Raw genomic sequence first — 19,306 nt, forward strand, 5'->3', positions numbered from 1 at the left:
ACCCTTCCTCAAGGCAACACCAGGTCCTGGCTGTAACTGAAGGAACATGTCTTATTAGCATTTATTCCAGGAAACAGGAACGCTCAGGGTCAGTCGACACTAAGAAAGTGAAGTCAAGAAAAAGAAGAAAATAATCATAGAATAAAGAAAAGCCTAGCCAGTCTGGGAATCCTGGCTCAAGCCTGTTCCACCCCAGCCTGGACCACACACAAGAGAGGTCCAGGTTAGAGTGGACTGCAGAGTGAGACCCTATCTCAAAACAATCCAAACAAAAATGTAGTTTAAAAGCCAACAGTTAAGTACCTCATTTTCTGTACATTTCAATGATTAGATATTTAGAAGCTTCCTACAATATTGCATTTTATTACCCCAAACAAAAAATTTTTTTTCTCTACGAATTTTTATTCTGAGGTTGAGAAATTGTTCAAACGCATTTAAATTTTAAGATGGGTTTGGAAGCAACAGAACCAAAGGTACTGCTGTTTTACGTGGGTTTAAAATGAAATCGCAAAGTGGATTGACTTTTCTTAAGTAAGTTTTAGGGTAAGTGGGGCGGGGGTCCTAATGGATTTCAAAAAACCACACTCCCCCCTTCATTCCCACCCTCCCCAGCGCAATCAGGAGGATTCCGGAAACTTGCTGAAGGCAGTTGGTGACAAAAGCTAGATTTCCTTCAGCGGCTTTAATTAAAGTTAGCTTTTAGCCTGTGCCCTCGTCATGTGCCGAAGATTTAGATCAGGATTAGCAAACGCTAATCCACGTGTAAAGGCTCTGTACGGGTAGCGCCTCCCCATCCCCCGCCCTCTTTAAATGTAAGTTTCGACTCCTCTGGGTTATCCTTAATTAATTTCAAGAGCTGCGAACAAATTCCCATCGTTGGTATCTTCTTTCATCAGCCTAACTTCTAAGTAGGCAACCCACCAAAGACCGCCTTCGCACCGCAAGCTCTAGATAGCCCCCGATCTCGCCTCTACTCTCAGGACAGGACCCTTATTGCGCTTAGTTCTCACACATTTAAAAACTTAATTAACTTAAGGCAGAGTTAAAACGTCTTCCCCAAAAGTAACTGCTAATTTTAGGGCTCTCTTAGATGATTTTGAAGCCACGGCGGTATCTGATGGGGCCAGGGATGATAAGACCAGTCTCCAAATGTGGGTGGCAGTTGGGGGGTGGGGGCTGTCGCCATAGGATGCCTCCAGGGGCGCTGACAAGCCTCAGAAGTGGGAATTGGACTTCCCTGAACAGGGCCTGGGCGGGTGAGCAAGGCAGGGGGATGGGCAGGGGGCCATCAGGGAAGTCTCCGGCCTTTCCACATCTCTCAACACCATCCCTCCACCCCACCCCCTCCTCCGTGCAGAATCCTTAACTGGCCCGCAGGAGGGAGAAGGGCCCCGGGGGGACTGGCCGCGGCCAGGAGGATTGGCCTTTGTGGCCCGGTGGCCAGCCGTGGCGCGCAGGCCGAGGGGCGGGGGCCTGACCCCCAGGTGCATTGTCCGGCGGGGCCCTCCCCCTGTCCCCGGGGTCGCCCAGACGATCGCAGCGTGTCCCTCCGCCAGCAGCGCCGACCTCGCCGTGCGGGGCCCAGGGGCCAGATGTAGAAAGTAGTCCCCGGCCGGCCAGACTGTCCACTGCGCCGCCCTCTGCAGCCTCCCTCCGCCCCGGGCTGGACGCGACGCGCGTGGTCCCCGTGGCCTGGCGCGCGCGCGCGGCGGTCCGTGCGCTTGCAAGCGGCGCGTCGCCTCGCCACGCCGGAGCAGCGGGTTGCAGCAGGAGCTGCGGGTCCAGGAAAGCAGCGGGAGCAGCGGGCGAACGGCCCGGGAGCATGCCCGCGCAGCCCCGCTGAATGGCGCCTCCCGTGCGCCCGGGGATGCCGCCCCTGCTGCTGTGGCTGCTCCTGCCGTCGCTCGGCTCGGTTCCAGGTGGGCGCGCTCCCCGTGCGAGTGTGCGCGACCGTGCGCGGGGAGGGGTTGGGGAGACAGGGCAGGGATGCCTCGGGTGGTGGCGGCAGGCCAAGGGGTCCCTCGGGATGCGCGCTCGGAGCGCTCCGAGGCCGAGGCCGTGTCTCCCCGGAGCTGCTGTCCACTCGCCCTACTCACGCCATTGTCCGCGCTGCGGCCAGCCGAGGGCTCCGCGCTGCCTCCCGGGCCGCAGCCGCACGTGGTTTTATTTATATTGTTTCCTGAGTGGCAGCCTCGCCGCGCAGGAGGGCGTCGCGGTTGCGCGCCGTTTCCAGGGTTTGCAGTGGGGTTCCCACAGGTCTTGAGGTGGGCGAACTGGGGGCCCCCACCTTCCACAGCTCGACGGAGCAAGGAGATAGGAGGGTAAAATTTCTAAGAGAAGGAGCTTGAAAGTTGTGTGGCGCATTTGAGCCTTAAGAGAGGCGGGGAGGAAGGTATCTGAATAAAACTTACTTCCTGCTTGTAGGTCTTTGGGGTCCCGGCTTGAGGTCTCCAGATTAACCTTGCACAAATTTATTTGTCTCCCTTTCTTCAATCTTGGTTTCTTCAAAGACAGAAAAGTGTAAAGTAAATGTTAGGGAAAGGAGGGGATTTGATGAGAGGGGCTTGAGTTGTTTATAAATTACAAGCACTGGTTTCTCTCCCCCTCCCCCTTTTCCCCCCTCTTTTTCTTTTCTTTTCTTTTCTTTTTTTTCCTGGAGGAGTTAGTTTCAGTTAGCAAGAGGAAGGATCAAAGTGGGATGCGGCTCAGAAACACAATGGGCGTCTTCCGGAGTGGTGCATGCTGCTTGGGGCTGTTGGGGTAGCTGCCCAGGGCAGACCTTAGGGGAACTCTGGAACCCCATACTCTGAGGTTTTCAGGATCTGTCCTGATCAGAAACAGAGATAAATCATTACTGAGTATGTGTAATCAGGGCTTCTAACTGACCAGAAGAAGTGTTTTTTTTTTTTGTTTTTTTTTTTTTTTTTTTTTTTTTAAATCTCCCACCAAGACCCCTAACTTTCTGTTAGCTCAGATAAGCATGCTTTTGCTCTACTGGGAGGAAGCAACGAATGCATTATTCTGGGGAACCAGAGGCTTGTGTGTGCTTGGATAAAGCATTTCCTTTGCTCTGATAAAAATGTGTATTGGTTGATTAAGCAATCTCCTATCCCATTAGACAGTAAGGACCAATTAGTCACGCATTTTTTTTCCAACAGTTGGTAGCACTAAAAAAAGTGAAATAAAGGTTTCCTAATCCGATCACCCACTGAGTACAAGCAGCAAGAGTTACCAACTTTTCAAAGTCTATTGTGTGTCCTTTAAATACCTAGCTGGCTTGGCAGAAATGAAGTAAATGGATTTCTTTTAAGGAGAGGAGACAGCATCCCTGCTGTAAAAGGGCAGATAGGAAAAAAAAAAAAATGCAAACTTGTAATTTGTCACAAAAGATAAACGCACTTCCCAAAGGAGTAGGCGCCCGGTTTCCCAAAAACACTTCAAGAGACAAGGAAATAAGCTCGCTTGTTCACAGAGTTGGAGTTTTGCTAATGATTTCTTGTAAAATTAGACTTTTATGACTTAACCCTGTTCAAGATCTTTTTGACAAGCTTGTAAAAGTAGCAAACGGCCTGTGCTAGTGAGTTCTGATGATTTTTGGGTCTCTGGCGAGAAACCTGAGAAGCAGATTCTTTGCCTGCATAGAAGGCAGTAGAATCTTCGCATGTTTTGGGTTGTTGAGTTTGTGTTTATTAAAGCCCTTGGGAGGTGACCACCATGGCTGGAGGAACTGCCTTATACAGTTGCGTGCGTGTCAGATGATTTCATATCTGTAATTCGGGATATGCCTCTTTCCCCTTTTTCTTTGCAGGAGTGTGGAGCTTTAGCGAACTGTTCTTCCTGAAAGAGCCACAGGACGTAACTGTCACAAGGAAAGACTCAGTCGTTTTAGATTGTCAGGCTCATGGAGAAGGTCCCATTAAGGTCACGTGGTTGAAAAATGGAGCGAAACTGTCTGAAAACAAGCGGATCCAGGTTCTGTCTAATGGCTCTTTGTACATCAGCGAGGTGGAAGGCAGGCGAGGAGAGCAGTCGGACGAAGGGTTTTATCAGTGCTTGGCGGTAAACAAGTATGGGGCCGTCCTTAGTCAGAAAGCTCACCTGACATTGTCAAGTAAGTGTCTCAAGTTCTTCTTCTTGGTGGTTAATGGTTTTCGTTTCACTGACTTATGAATAGCACTAAAATCATACATACACTAAGAATTTTTACCAGAGATGACACCAGCTGGCACTAATGGCAGAGAAAGTATGTAAACTTGTGTCGTTGGGAACCAAACTCAAAGTAGACATTTTTTTAAAGCACAGTGTTAAAGAAAACCTGGTCAGGTTGGCCCTGTCTACATTTCAAACACCGCTCCCTGGAAGAATTACATGAGGAAGTTTGGCCAGTACAAACAAAGCTGTTGTAAAATTTCAATCTTTTGGAAAACACTGAGTGGAAGTGGTCACAAATAAATCTTCCTGCTGTGTGGCTGGCTCCTGAGCGCTAAATCTTCCTTACAGCCCAACCTTCCATCTCAGGCTGCTCTTAGATCACCCATGTTGCCTTTTGATTGCAAGAGAGGGCGTTGGTCAGTAACTCTCAAGCCTTTGAAGTATTTCTAGTCTTTTCCAGCTGGGAGGGAAACAGATTAAGGCCATTTCTGTGTTAGGCCTAATGGAAGTAATCCAGATCTGCTCTTTTTTTTTTTTTTTTTAACTTTTTAGAAATTCTATTTTTGTTTTTGTTTCACGTGCTTTGGTGTTTTGCATGCATATATGTCGGAATAAGAGTGTCAGATCCCCTGGAACTGAAGCTGAGGGCAGTTGTGAGCTGCTGTGCGGGGCTGGGAATTGAACCCCGGTCCTCTGGAAGAGAAGCCAGTGCTCCTAACCACTGAGCCATCTCTCCAGCCCCCAGATCTACTCATTTTTTTTTTTATTCCAGTTGTCATACAAATTGTTGTCTGAGGATTTTCTTTATATTAACATCATCGGAGCCACTGTCAGCCCAAGAGATCCACTGGGTGGTGGTTGTCCTGGTAACTGTCAGGATGGACCTAGGACAAGTAAAGGAACTCCTTAACGTCATCATCTCTTCAGGTGACCAAGTGGCAGTCTAGAAAATGGGATGTTGGAAAGGCTTGGCTACGCTGTTAACCTACAGAGGGCAGATTCTGCATTGTATACACACGGACCCATTCATAAAGCCTACAACAGGAAGAGCACATTCTGGAGACAACCGCATAACCTTTAGGGAGTGGTCTGTCCAAGGTTTACACAACAGAAGCTTGGAAAGTAGCTTCAGAGTTGCCCTAGGTCACTATAACTGCAGCTCACGGACACGTTACTTCTGCACTTTGCGAAGGACTTGATGTAATTTATGCAGATGAATTGTGGAAAATAACTGCAAGCAGAGATGTTTGTGTTGAACTATGTTGGCAAATTAGAGGTGCTTCCAAACCCAGCCCCACCCCCACTCCTGCCAAAGAACATAACCTTGAAAAGCTAGCTTTCTTTCTTTCTTTCTTTCTTTCTTTCTTTCTTTCTTTCTTTCTTTCTTTCTTTCCCAAAACAGGGCTTCTCTGTGTAGCCTCGACTGTCCTAGATTCTCTTTTGTAGACCAGGCTGGCCTTTGTCTCCCTGAGTGCTAGGATTAAGGGACCACCACATCCTGCTGAAAAGATTTCTGATAAACTCCAACCCCAATACCCACCCACCTCCTGCTGTTTTCCTTTGGCTATGATCATTGGCCGGTAATCTATCTTTTCTTTTTCTTTTTCTTTTTCTTTTTCTTTTTTGAGACAAGGTTTCTCTATGTAGTCTTGGCTATCCTGGAACTCACTCTGTAGACCAGGCTGGCCTCGAATTCAGAGATTTGCCTGCCTCTGCCTCCCGAGTGCTGGGATTACAGGTGTGTGCCATCACTGCCAGCAGTGATCTTCCTTTTAGTGAGTACTGGTTTCCCTGTAGAGTGCCACTTTGAGGATTATGTGCAGTTTAGCCTTATGCTCTGCTCATTTGAGTCTTGTCTCATGTACAATCAGTCATTCTGACATTCTTGCATTTCCATCTTTTCAGATTTGTGGAGTAATTTTTCTTTTTAGTTTGGTCATGCCAAGGAGCTGCAGCTTGTGCTGCCTTTGTGGCAAAGTGGGTGGTGGAGGGGAGTGGTCAGGGCTTAAAAGACAAACATTTTTCCAGACCACACTTGTTTCCAGGACCTCCGGAGAAGCCTGACAGAATGCCACAGCTCACCCAGCTTTCTCAGCTTTCTGACTCCAGAAATAATGATGAAGCAAATATTAGGACGAGGGCCTGGGTGTGTGGCGTAGCAATGGAGCCCGTGTTTGGCATGCATGAGTGTCGGGATTCAGTTCCAACCCCCAAGACCAAACCCAAAGTAAAGAATCCTAACCAATCATACAGAAAGCTTTTTAACATTTGGAGTATCTTCACATTTTTTTTTAATCTTTAAATTTTTTTATTAATAATACGTAAGTAGCTATTAATCACTTTGCAAAGCATTATGGGGAAGTAGATAACTTAATCTTCATATTATAAATGTAATAACTTCACATTGGAAAATCAGGTGTGGCACATACCTACGATCCTGTCCTGCGGAAAGCTGACGCAGGGAGTTAGTTCTAGGCCAGTTTGGACTACTTATCTAGACCCTGTGTTAGAAATGTTTATTTACTCCCGGAGCCATCTCACAGGGCCTCACAAAGGAACAAAACTTCGCAGATTAACTGCTTAGGCCATCTCTTTGCCTTGGTTGGGGACTATTATGGGAAGTGTTTCCTCTAGTCACTGTTATGGATTTCAAGCAAGAAGTACACAGTGGATTTAAATTTAGATTTCTCTTTAAAAATAAAGCTCCCAGTGATCCTGAAGTCACACAGTTTTGTTGTTTAAGAAGCAGTATCTTATGACAGGGCCTCTAATTGCTCTTCCTGTGCAGATGTTATCCAAAGTGAGCAGGAAGAGAGGAGCAGTAAGTGGACATTCTGGTGTGTGTGTGTGTGTGTGTGTGTGTGTGTGTGTGCACGCGCGCGCACGCGTGGTATGTGAGTATGTGTGGTGTGTGAGAGTGTGTGTGTGTGGTGTGTGTGAGTGTGTGTGGTGTGTGAGAGTGTGTGTGTGGTGTGTGTGAGTGTGTGTGTATGTGAGTGTGTGAGTGTGTGAGTGTGTGTGGTGTGTGAGAGTGTGTGTGTGGTGTGTGTGAGTGTGTGTGGTGTGTGTGAGTGTGTGAGTGTGTGGTGTGTGTGTGGTGTGTGAGAGTGTGTGTGTGGTGTGTGTGAGTGTGTGTGTATGTGAGTGTGTGGTGTGTGTGAGTGTGTGTGTGTGGTGTGTGTGTGTGAGTGTGTGTGTATGTGAGTGTGTGTGTATGTGAGTGTGTGGTGTGTGAGAGTGTGTGTGTGTGAGTGTGTGAGAGTGTGGTGGTGTGTGTGAGTGTGTGTGTATGTGAGTGTGTGGTGTGTATGGTGTGTGAGTGTGTGTGTATGTGAGTGTGTGGTGTGTGTGAGTGTGTGTGTGTGTGGTGTGTGTGTGAGTGTGTGTGTGTGTGAGTGTGTGGTGTGTGAGAGTGTGTGTGTGTGGTGTGTGAGAGTGTGTGTGTGTGGTGTGTGTGAGAGTGTGTGTGTGTGGTGTGTGTGTGTGTGTGTGTGTGTGTGTGTGTGTGTGTGGTGTGTGTAGGTGTGTGGTGTGTGAGTGTGTGTGGTGTGTGAGAGTGTGTGTGTGTGGTGTGTGAGAGTGTGTGTGTGTGGTGTGTGTGTGTGTGTGTGTGTGTGTGTGTGTGTGTATGTGAGTGTGTGTGTATGAAGCTAGTTCTTCCACTTATTGGCAACAGCAAGGCGTAAGTGTGTTCTTTTTGTTTTCTTGGGGATTTTATGAGTGAATGCATCTTTTGGTTTAGCGGTGGTAGCTACCTGTAATCTAAAACTTTAATCTGTGCTATTCTTAACTTTTTTTTTTTTTTTTTTAACACACAGGCTGAGTCTTAGTTTCTGAATTTAGCGGCTAGAAGCGGAAAGTTGCACCCTGGGCCAGAATTCCATTATTCATGTGTAAATTAGGAATCGGCAGGGTTAAAAGGTTAGACACTGGCCAGGGTGAGGTTTACCCTGTGATAAAGAGCAGATGACCCTCATTCATTGGCCCCGGCTTTCATGTGGCTCTTCTGCAAAGTTGCTTATTGCCATGAATTGTTCTTGAGGAATGCAGAAATTGGAAAGCGGGCTGGCCCTTCCTTAAGTGTCACTGTGGGACCTTATCTCCCAGCACATCAGCGCTGGCTTCTTCCCCAAGGCCTGGGGGGCTGGCTTTCCGGTTGTTCACCCAAGCACAAAAGAATGCGTCTAGTTTAGTTTTGCTAAGGCATCCTATTTTAAAAGGAAAACACAGGGTTAATGTAATAAATATATAGCTATTTTTTAAAAAGTAGTCCTTTGTATTGATAGCCATTTCATAATCCCCTTTCTACATTTTCATGTAATTAGGAATGAGAAGGGAGGCATGAGGGAAGCCCTTTTCCTATTTGCATATAACAGTAATCAGAAAGTTAAAATAGAGCCTTTAAAATGTAAATATGTTAAATTTTAGTACATCAGAATTTTAACCTACTTGAGTGCTAAGTCTTCCTTATATAAATACTGTGATTAAAATATTTTAGGAATACAAGTAACCGGAGAGCCGTATTGATGTTCCGTGTGTCAGTGCTGGCATAAGATAAATCTCAGAGGAAAGCGTTAGTGCGCTAAAACAGTCTCATATTTCAACAAGTTTAAATTAAGATAAGGGAAGTAGAGGAGGAGGCGGGCGTGTTCTGTGATGTGTAAAAGTCTGGCCAGCAGCGAGGACTGAGCAGGAAGCTGTCTGTTTCCTTTTCATAAAAGGTGGGAATGGGAGCCTCCAAATAGGCAGAGAAAACAAAGCTGGCCTGTATGCTTTTAGGCTTGTCATGTTGTCATGACTTTTTTTAACTTGGGCAAAGACAATATATAGATATATATTTGGAAGAAAATAGGAATTCCCTTACTGTTATAATGTCTTTTTTTTTAATTGTGGTTAATTTTAGCCTTGGTGAAGTTGTTCAGGCGAGCATTTCTGGTAACTTTTAAGTGACAGGAGTCATTACCTTTAGTAAGATACGGTGCCGCTTTACTGTTAAGATGAAGTTTTTAGTATTTTTATTTTGCGGGTGTGGTTTTCTGCCTTAAAGAGTCCTTTATCAGTTATCACCCACAGTTTATTTTGAAACGTAAAGGACATTAAAAGCATTTAAAAATAATGTTTGAGAAAAGGGGACGGTGTGGCATATGGAAAAAGAATAAGAACATGAAAATACAGCTCAGCTATTTGGATTTTATTAGAGATCCTGGACCCAAAACTGGCAAATTTTTACTGCAGTGTCCCTGTTGCAGTGAGGCTGTAGACTGAGGGCAGACCTGTGAGACACACGAGCTCCTACAGTCTCCTGCCCCACTGAGCAGCGCTTAACACGGAACCCCAAGTCCATCCCTGGATTTTGGAAAAATGAAGAAAACGAGACAGGTATTTAGAGAGACTGATCTGCCACTGCTGTAAAATAAAGCTTAGCTGCTCCTTCCCGATACGCTGTTTCCTTCTGTCAGCTGCGCGCGGCCTCCTCCTGCGGGCCTCTCCAGGCAGGCAGGCTCTGAGGCGCTCTCTGCTTCAGTCAGGCCCAGTAATCTCTGCATCAGAGAACCAGCTTTCCCGCTACGCGTGCGGCTCACTTCTCTTTCTATGCCACGTGTAACGTTACCTCCCTCTCCAGCAAGGGGATAGAGTTCTTTTCTTGAACACACACACACACACACACAGCACACACCATACAAACACACACATCACATCACACGTCACACAGCACACACCATACAAACACACACATCACACGTCACACGCCACACACCATACAAACACACACATCACATCACACACCACACACCACACACCATACAAACACACACATCACATCACACACCACACACCACACACCATACAAACACACACATCACACATCACACGTCACACAGCACACACCATACAAACACATACATCACATCACACACACACACACCATACACACACATCACACATCACACGTCACACAGCACACACCATACAAACACATACATCACACGTCACACGCCACACACCATACAAACACACACATCACATCACACGTCACACACCACACACCATACAAACACACACATCACATCACACGTCACACAGCACACACCATACAAACACACACATCACATCACACACCGCACACCATACAAACACACACATCACATCACACCACACACCATACAAACACACACATCACACATCACACGTCACACAGCACACACCATACAAACACACACATCACACCACACACCATACAAACACACACATCACATCACACACCACACACCATACAAACACACACATCACACATCACACGTCACACAGCACACACCATACAAACACATACATCACACGTCACACGCCACACACCATACAAACACACACACCACATCACACACCACACACCACACACCATACAAACACACACATCACACATCACACGTCACACAGCACACACCATACAAACACACACATCACATCACACACCATACAAACACACACATCACATCACACACCATACAAACACACACATCACATCACACACCACACACCATACAAACACACACATCACACATCACACGTCACACAGCACACACCATACAAACACACACATCACATCACACACCACACACCATACAAACACACACATCACATCACACACCACACACCATACAAAACACACACACCACATCACACGTCACACACCACACACCATACAAACACACACACCACATCACACACCACACACCATACAAACACACACATCACATCACACACCACACACCATACAAACAGACGCGCGCGCGCGCGCACACACACACACACACCCGCAAGTGTGTTTGTTTATGCCCATCTTAAAATGAAATCGTTAAAGAGTCCTGCACCTGTACGCTTTTGATCAACTCTCTGATGATTCTAAAGAAAGGTCTTCACAGCCAGGGGCCGTTTGTACAACCTCTGGGGATCTATGCTCACGGCAATTTAAAGATACTAGTAGAAAACTAATCTTTTAAGCAAGGCTTTAGGTTTAATGCATGTTTCAACTAATAAATCAAACTCACTCGAGGTTACTTGTGAAAGCCATTAATTTTAACTACAGTTTGGAGACATGATCTTTATCTTATAGCCAGGGCTGCTCTTGGTTGGTAAACTGATGAAGACCTACTGCAAAATAGTCAGCCATGTTGAGTTGTGCTTGATCGCTTAAAAAAATGTATTATTTTTATTTTATGTCTATGTGTGAGTGCCTGCATATTATATGTGTGTGATATATACACACACACACACACACATATATATATATATATATATATATATATATATATATATTTTTTTTTTTTTTTTTTTTTCATGCCTGGTACTCGTGGCTGCTGCTGGGTGTTCTGGAATGGGAGTGTATTCCAGACATTTGTGAGCGTCTTGATGTGGGTGTTGGAAACTGAACTCAGGTCCTCTATAAGAGCAGCAAGTGATCTTAACTGCTGAACAATCTCTTCAGCCCCTTCCCCCACCAACTTGAGTTCCTAAAAACAACTTTGATGACAGAGTTTGTTTTTTTCTTTTTAATTCTAAAAATATCTCAAGTAAGTCTGTTTTAATACTTCAGGTTTATATTGTCTGGTCTCTTCAGTATAGAGGATCTTCAGGTTCACTACTTATACCTCGGTAGGTGAGCGAGGCAGCAGATAGTGGTGCAGTCATCGGCGTGATGATTGCAGTCCCCAAGCCCAGCTTGAAGAGGGACCTGTTTGATGGAGATGATGTGTAAAACGGGTACCGGGGTCCCACAATCTCTCCAGGGGCGTGATGATACGGCGGAGCTGGGTGCTGGCGGGCTGTGCTGGAGGCGCACCCTGGTAGACATCTCTGACGCTAATCTTACAGTTTTTTTTCCCTGACTTTTACATTCCTTGTTTCATTTTTTTCTTTGTTTTTTAAACCTCTGATTCTTAGAAGCTGCTTTTGATGAGCCTTTAAAAAGCCAAATTCTTTCAGGCTACGCAGAAGGCATGAGTTTAAAATGGCTGGGGTTTGTTTGCTTGTTTGTTTCTGGAGGTCTCACCCTCCCAGTGTTTATAAATAGACATTGATAGCATCAGCGTTGGCAGCAGTTAGATTAATTAAGAGACTGTGGGGGAATGCGGGCGCTGCTGAGGACTCTGGTTTCACACTGGTGTCCTCTGGTCAGTGCTTGGCACTACAGAAAAGAGAGTCGTCTTTTTTAAAGCTTACTTTAGGAAACTATAGTGATGCCTTATTGGTTTATTTCATGTGTATGAGTGTTTTGTCTTCATGCATTTCTGTGTCCGTGGAGGCCAGAAGAAAGCATTGAATCTTCAGGAATTGGAGTTACAAGTGGCTGTGAGCCACCATGCGGGTGCTGGGAATTGAACCCAGGTCCCCTGCAAAAGCAGCCAGTTCTCTTAAGCACTGAGTCATCTCTCCAACCGCTATCAAAGTAATTTAATTAGTGTGTGTGTGTTACTGCTTTATACTGTGTGTGTGTGTGTGTGTGTGTGTGTGTGTGTGTGTGCATGTATGCATGCATGTGTAAGCCAGAAGTGTCATTTCTCAGGTGCTGCCTGTCACTCATTGTCCTGGAGCTTGCTGGGACAAGGCTGGACTGGCTGGTCAGTGAGACCCAGGGATCTGCCTCTCTGGGGCTGGGGTTACAAGGGTGTGTCTCTATGCCCGGCTTATTTTGTAGGCTTGGAAATCAAACTCATGACTTCATACTTAAACAGTGCGCGCTTTACTGGTTGAGCTCTTCCCAGCCCCGTAAGGATTGCTTGAGATTAGTCATGTTGTTTTGCAATAATCTTCCTAAGCATAAGTATATATATGCAACTGTAAGGAGGCTTATTGTTAGGAGGATTATTGATATATATATATATATATATAATGTATATATACACACACACACATATATATATTGAAACAATATATATATTTTCGAGACAGGGTTTCTCTGTGTAGCCTTGGCTGTCCTGGACTTGTTTTGTAGACTAGACTGGGTTTGAACTCACAGCAATCCACTTGCCTCTGCTTCTCTGAGTACTAGAATTACAGGCATCCACCACTCTGCCCAGCTCTGTTTTATAATTTTTTTAAAAAAATATATCTTTAAAAAAATTTACTATGTATACAGTGCTCTGCCTGCATGTATACCTGCAAGCCAGAAAGAGGGCAGCAGATCTCATCATAGATGGTTATGAGCCACCATGTGGTTGCTGGGAGTTGAACTCAGGACCTCTGGAAAGAGCAGCCAGTGCTCTTGACCTCTGAGCTATCTCTCCAGCCCTGTTTTATAATTTTTAATGAAAAATCATTACAGTCTTATTTACTCTGTGTGCAAGTGCATGTGCATGTGTGTGTGTGTGTGTGTATATGATACCTCATGATGTAGAGGTGAGAGTCAGAGGAGAACTTGCCCTAGTTGTTGTCAGCTACCATTCTGAGTCCTGGGGATTGCACTCAGGCCCTCAGGCTTGCTGGCAGGCCCTTTCACCTGCTGAGCCATCCCACTGGCATTTGTTTTGGAGTTTTAAAGTAGTATTCAGACCATAGTAAAACTCATGGATGTTTCATCTATGATACCAACACCTCCCAGGGCTCAGGAAAATGTTTTAAAAATGTATTTCTGGTTGTGGGTACCATTTCTCAGAGTTCCTAAGCGTTGGCACAGTTGACACTTTGGGCCAGGTAACTCCTCACTGTGATGCTATCTGGTGCCTTCCATGATGTGTTCTAGCATCTCTGGTCTCTTAGTCACCCCTGCTTGAGGACCACTGGTACCTCTGTGTGTGGAAGGAGACGTCTACCCACGAGGGTCTCTTGGGGTGTTCTGCACACTGTGTGACACTGACAGGCCACGGAACATTGGCTGTGTGGTAGCTGGTGTTGAGTGAACAGTAAGCAGAGGACTCTTCACGTAGGTCAGCAATACCCTCTGCTGTCACTCTGAGGAGAAGCCAACTCCTAATAATGGAGGGCACCAGGGTCAAGTAAAGGGGAAGGCATGGGGTTTGACTGGCATTTACAAGCATACAAGGAAGTTTGCAGACAAAATTTCAGGTGATTGTTTTTTTGTTGTTGTTTTTTTTTTATTTTTTTAAAGATTTATTTATTATTATGTACACAGTCCTCTGACTGCATGTACACCTGCAGGCCAGAAGAGGGCACCAGATCTCATTATAGGTGGCTGTGAGCCACCATGTGGTTCCTGGGAATTGAACTCAGGGCCTCTGGAAGAGCAGTCAGTGCTCTTAACCTCGGAGCCACCTCTCCAGCCCCTTAAGTGCTTGTTTTTTGTGTTTTGTTTTGTTTATATTCGCTTTAGATCACTTTATTAGTGACAGGAAAAGAATCTGGTAGGTTTTAGTCTTTGTCTTTCACAAGATGTCCTCACTCAGAAGGCAGAGGCAGGAGGATCGCTGTGAGTTCGAGGCCAGCCTGGTCTACAAAGTGAGTCCAGGACAGCCAAGGCTACACAAAGAAACCCTGTCTCGAAAAACAAAAACAAAACCAAGATGTCCTCTGTGTGTGTGTGTGTGTGTGTGTGTGTGTGTGTGTGTGTGTGTGTGTGTCTGCACGCACGTGTGCTGGCTGTTCATGGTATGTATGCCTGTGGGTGTATGTGCTTATGGAGGCCAGAGGTCAGCAGCTAGTGTGTTCTTCAGCCCTTCCCACCTGTTTTTCTGGGCTGTGGAGACTCGTTGAACCTGAAGCTCATTAACTCAGTAATCTGGCTGCTATGAGCTGGAGCTCCTCCTGTCTCGATCTCCCTGGCTGCGGCTTAGCGTGCACGCTGTCCTGCCTGGTTGTTATGTGAGTGTGGGAGATCTGAACTTGGGTCCTTATACTTCTGCGGCGGACAGTTCACCCACTGAGTCACCATCTCCCCAGCCCTAAATACCTACTTGATGAGCTATTGTTCAACCTCATTGTAACGGGACCATTTTGGTCCCTGAGAAGAAAAAAAAAGTAACTTGACTAGTATTTCAGGTTTTTTGTTTTGTATTTTTTGTTGTTGGTTTTTTGTTTTGTTTTGTTTTTCGAGACAGGGTTTTTCTGTGTAGCATTGGCTGTCCTGGACTCTCTTTGTAGACCAGGCTGGCCTTGAACTCACAGAGATCCACTTGCCTCAGCCTCCCAAGTGCTGGGATTAAAGGTGTGCACCACCACTGTCCAGCTTTGATTAGTATTTAATGTACTTTATTTATGGGAGGTTTAGAGCCAAATAAAGATAGTTTCGATGCTTGTATTTTGTTTGTTTATATTTATTTTTGTGGCGCCAAGGATTAAACCAAGTTCTTCCTCATGACAAGGATTATTTTATCTTTATTTTATGTGTATGAGTGTTTGCCTGGGTGTGTGTATGTGCACTGTGTGCATGCAGTATCCTTTGAAGCCAGATGAGGGCGTCAGATCCTCTAGAACTGCGGTTGGTTGTTGGTAGTTGTGAACTGCCCAGTCCTCAACAGAAGCAGCAAGTCAGTGCTCCAGCCCCTATTTTTAAGACTCTAAGAAAGTATTATTATCTGTCTGGGACTGTTCAATTCTCTGTGGCTATGCTGCTTTGTTTGCATGTGTGAGATAAAATTTTATAGATATTTTGGTGAATTTTGATGTGTATTGATTTAGCATTTACCTTATTTTTGATTTAGCATGTTAAAAAAAAGCTTTCTCTAGAGAGTTTTGCTAAAATGTTTGTATAGAAGCAGATTATACTACTGCCGTTGGCTTCTATTCATAATGATGAGGTTTCATTTTTCCCAGCTTTCAATCTGGATTAGTGTGAGCCTCTTTGATTGGGCTTAAAGTAATTCAGATTAAAATATTGACCTAAAAGTGGATTTAGAATAGGAAAAAAAAAAAATGCTTTGATGTTAGTAGTATCATTTAAAAAAAGAAAACTAAAAACAAAAAAATCTGAAGGCCATAGCTTTTCTTAAGAGATTTTACCAGTTATTCTGTTTAATAAGTAGAAAGAACTTTTTAGAAAGTTTTGTGTGGGGCTGGAGAGATGGCTCAGGGGTTAAGAGCCCTGGCTGCTCTTCCAGAGGTCCTGAGTTCAATTCCCAGCAACCACATAGTGGCTCACAACTATCTATAATGAGATCTGGTGCCCTCTTCTGGTGTGCAGGTGTGCATGCAGGCAGAGCACTGCATATATAATAATAAATCTTAAAAAAAAAAAAAAACAAAAACAAAACCCACTTTTGTGTGGCAAGGTATGGTGGCACACACCTTTAATTCTAGTACTTAGGAGGCAGCGGCAGGCAGATTGTGTGAGTTTGAGGCCAACCTAGTCTACAAAGCAAGTCCAGGACAGTCAAGACTACAAGAGAAACCCTGTTTCAAAAAACCAAAAAAAAAAAAAAAAATTTTTTTTGTACGTGTGTGTGTATATGTTCGTGTGCTTATGTTGTGTGTGTGCCACAGTGCACCTGTGGATGTCAGGAGACCGCTTACGGGAGTCAGCTCTCTCCTCACGCCACGTGGGTCTCAGCTACAACTCAGGTCACCGGGCTCAGCAGCCGGTGCAATTTTACCCACTGAATTTTCCTGGGAATTGCTACATCCATGCTCCAATGTAGCAATTAAAAAGGAAAACTTTTGATTCGATTTATTCGTCATGGCTTGTGTAGGTGAAGGCATGCATATGCCGTGGTGGAGGCCATAGGACAGCCTGTGGGAGTCGATGCTCCTGTGCCACCATGTATGGTCTGGGGGGTTGAGCTCAGGTCTTCAGGTTTGGCAGCAAGTGTCTTTACCCACTGCGCCACCTCCCCAGCCCAGTTAGTAGTAATGTCTTTAACTTAATCTTAGTGGAGGGACCACTTTGACTAAAGCTGTGTGGCATTTTTGTAGTTATCTGAGTAACAGGATATGATTTAAAAAAATTTTTTTTTATATTTTTAGTTTGTAGTTTATGTCTAAAAATGTTTTGCCTGCACGGGTGCCTCCTTGAGTAGAAATGGTTTTTTTTCATATTCAAATAGCTATTATCAAATCCACACGGTAGAGAAGGGAATGTAGAATTGACACAGAAATTAAAGATATTCCTCTTTTATTTTGTGTTTGTGGTGTATGTGCATATATGTAGAGGCCAGCAGTTGGTATCGGTCTTTTTATATTATTCTTCAACTTATAAATTGAGACAGAGTACACACATACTAAATAAAGTAATAAAATAATTATTTACAATAAGTAGAATAAAACAGGGAGGCTTAGATGAAAACTGTCCAGGGCTGGAGAGATGGCTCAGTGGTTAACCACTTACTGCTTTAGAGGACCCCAGCTTTATTCCCAGCACTGCTGTCAGGCAGCTCACAACCACCTGAAACTCCAGCTCCAGACTGTTGTGACACTGTCCTCTGGCCTCCGCCAGGTCACACATACATGTGTGCGTGCATACATGCACATAGACATGCATGTTCACATGAACGAGAACAAAAATAAATCTTTTTATTTGTTTGTTGCTTGGTTGGTTGGTTTGTTTTTTGAGACAGGGTTTCTCTGTGTAGCCTTGGCTGTCCTGGACTCACTTTGTAGACCAGGCTGGTCTTGAACTCATAGATATCTGCCTGTCTCTGCCTCCCGAGTGCTGGCATTAAAGGAGTGCGCTACCACACCCAGCTACAAAATTAAATCTTTTTTTCTTCTTTCTGAGACAGGGTTTCTCTGTGTAGCCTTAGCTGTCCTGGACTAACTTTGTGGACAGGCTGGCCTCGAACTCACAGAGATCCACCTGCCTCTGCCTCCTGAGTGCTAGGATTAAAGGTGTGTGCCACCACCGCCCGGCCTCAAAAATAAATCTTGAGTGGCAAAAAACCAAGCGTGTTTGTGTGCGTTTAAGAACTGTCGTGTGTCCTCTGTCAGACTCCCTGTAGCATTTCCTGTAGAACAGCTGTGACAAGCTCCTTCAGCTTTAGTTTGTCTATCTCGAAAAACAGAACAGAACAAAACAAAAACAGAGGTGCCGAGGGTTTTCCCCCACTGCTCTTCCTTTGCTTTGAGGCAGGGTTGCTCAGTGAAGCCAGAGCTTGTGGTTCAGGTGGTGTAGCTGGGCTGACTGCACTGGGGATCGGTCACCTGTGTCTGCCTCCCAAGTGCTGGGCGGACAGGTGGGCTGCTGCCTTTGCCCAACATTTTTTGTGGTGCTGAGGATCTGGGCTCTACATCTCACTCTTGCATAGCGTGCAGATGACTACTTTTTTTTTTTTTTTTTTTTTTTTTTGGCCAACTTGACACAAGCTAAGAGTCATCTGGGAAGAGGGAACCTTTCCTTGTGGGATTACCTCTCTCAGGTGGCCTGTAGGCTAGTCTGCAGCCATCTTCTTGATGAATGATTGGCATGAGAGGCTCCTATCCACTCAGGGTGGTGCCAGCCCTGGCCAGTGGTCTTGGGTTGTTTGTTTGTTTGTTTGTTTGTTTTATAAGAAAGCAGGCTGGAGCCTGTGTGGTGGTGGCATGCAACTTTAATTCTAGCCCTCGGGAGGCAGAGGCAGATCTCTGTGAGTTCTAGGACAGCCAGGACTACATGGAGAAACCTTGTCTCAAAACCAAACCAAGCCAAACCAAACCGAACCAAACCAAACCAAACAAAACAAAAAAGTAAAGCAAGCTAAGCAAACCAGGAGGAGCAAGCAAGTAAGCAGCACTCTTCTGTGGCCTGTGCTTTGTTTCCTACCTTGATTTCCTTCCCTCACTTCCTTCCATGATAGAGACCTAAGAGTTGTAAGATGAAAGGAACCTTGTCCTCTTGGAGTTGGTTTTTGTCAGTGTTTTTATCACAGTAACACCAGCAAACTAAGAGGTGGCCCATGCTGGTGTTTCTGATTTGAGTGAAAAGGTAAACGGTGTTGCCATTAGCTAAGTCAGAGAACACAGGCGGAAGAAGGTCATGAATTTGGCTTGGAAAATGTCAGTGTTAGGTGTCTAGCCTGGGTTGTCTTGAAAGTCAGGTGGGAGTCTGGTGAGATGTGTGCTGAGGTGGCCAGCGAGCTAGAGCTGCTCGCTCCTGTCTGTCCACCCCAACGGTTACTGGAATTACAGGTACTCGTGGCCACGCGGGCTTCCTTGTGGTTCCAAGGATTTGAACTCTGGTCCTTATGCTGCTGTGGTACACATTTTACCAATTGAGCGATGCCCCAGCCCTGCCTTG

At 45.4% G+C, this 19,306-nt stretch overlaps 1 protein-coding gene across 1 annotated transcript in view; it reads left to right on the forward strand.

The window, feature by feature from the left end:
• Positions 1-1,783: 1,783 nt before the first annotated feature.
• The window catches only part of Prtg (protogenin), a 91,793-nt gene continuing 74,270 nt past the window's right edge, over positions 1,784-19,306 (forward strand). The window contains exons 1-2 of the mRNA XM_051140825.1: positions 1,784-1,919; positions 3,809-4,111. Of these exons, the coding sequence (XP_050996782.1) occupies positions 1,844-1,919; positions 3,809-4,111 (379 nt within the window). The 5' untranslated portion in view covers positions 1,784-1,843. The remainder of the gene's footprint in view (positions 1,920-3,808; positions 4,112-19,306) is intronic.

This window comes from Acomys russatus, chromosome 32 (genome assembly GCF_903995435.1).
Source record: "Acomys russatus chromosome 32, mAcoRus1.1, whole genome shotgun sequence".
Taxonomy (NCBI): Eukaryota; Metazoa; Chordata; class Mammalia; order Rodentia; family Muridae; genus Acomys; species Acomys russatus.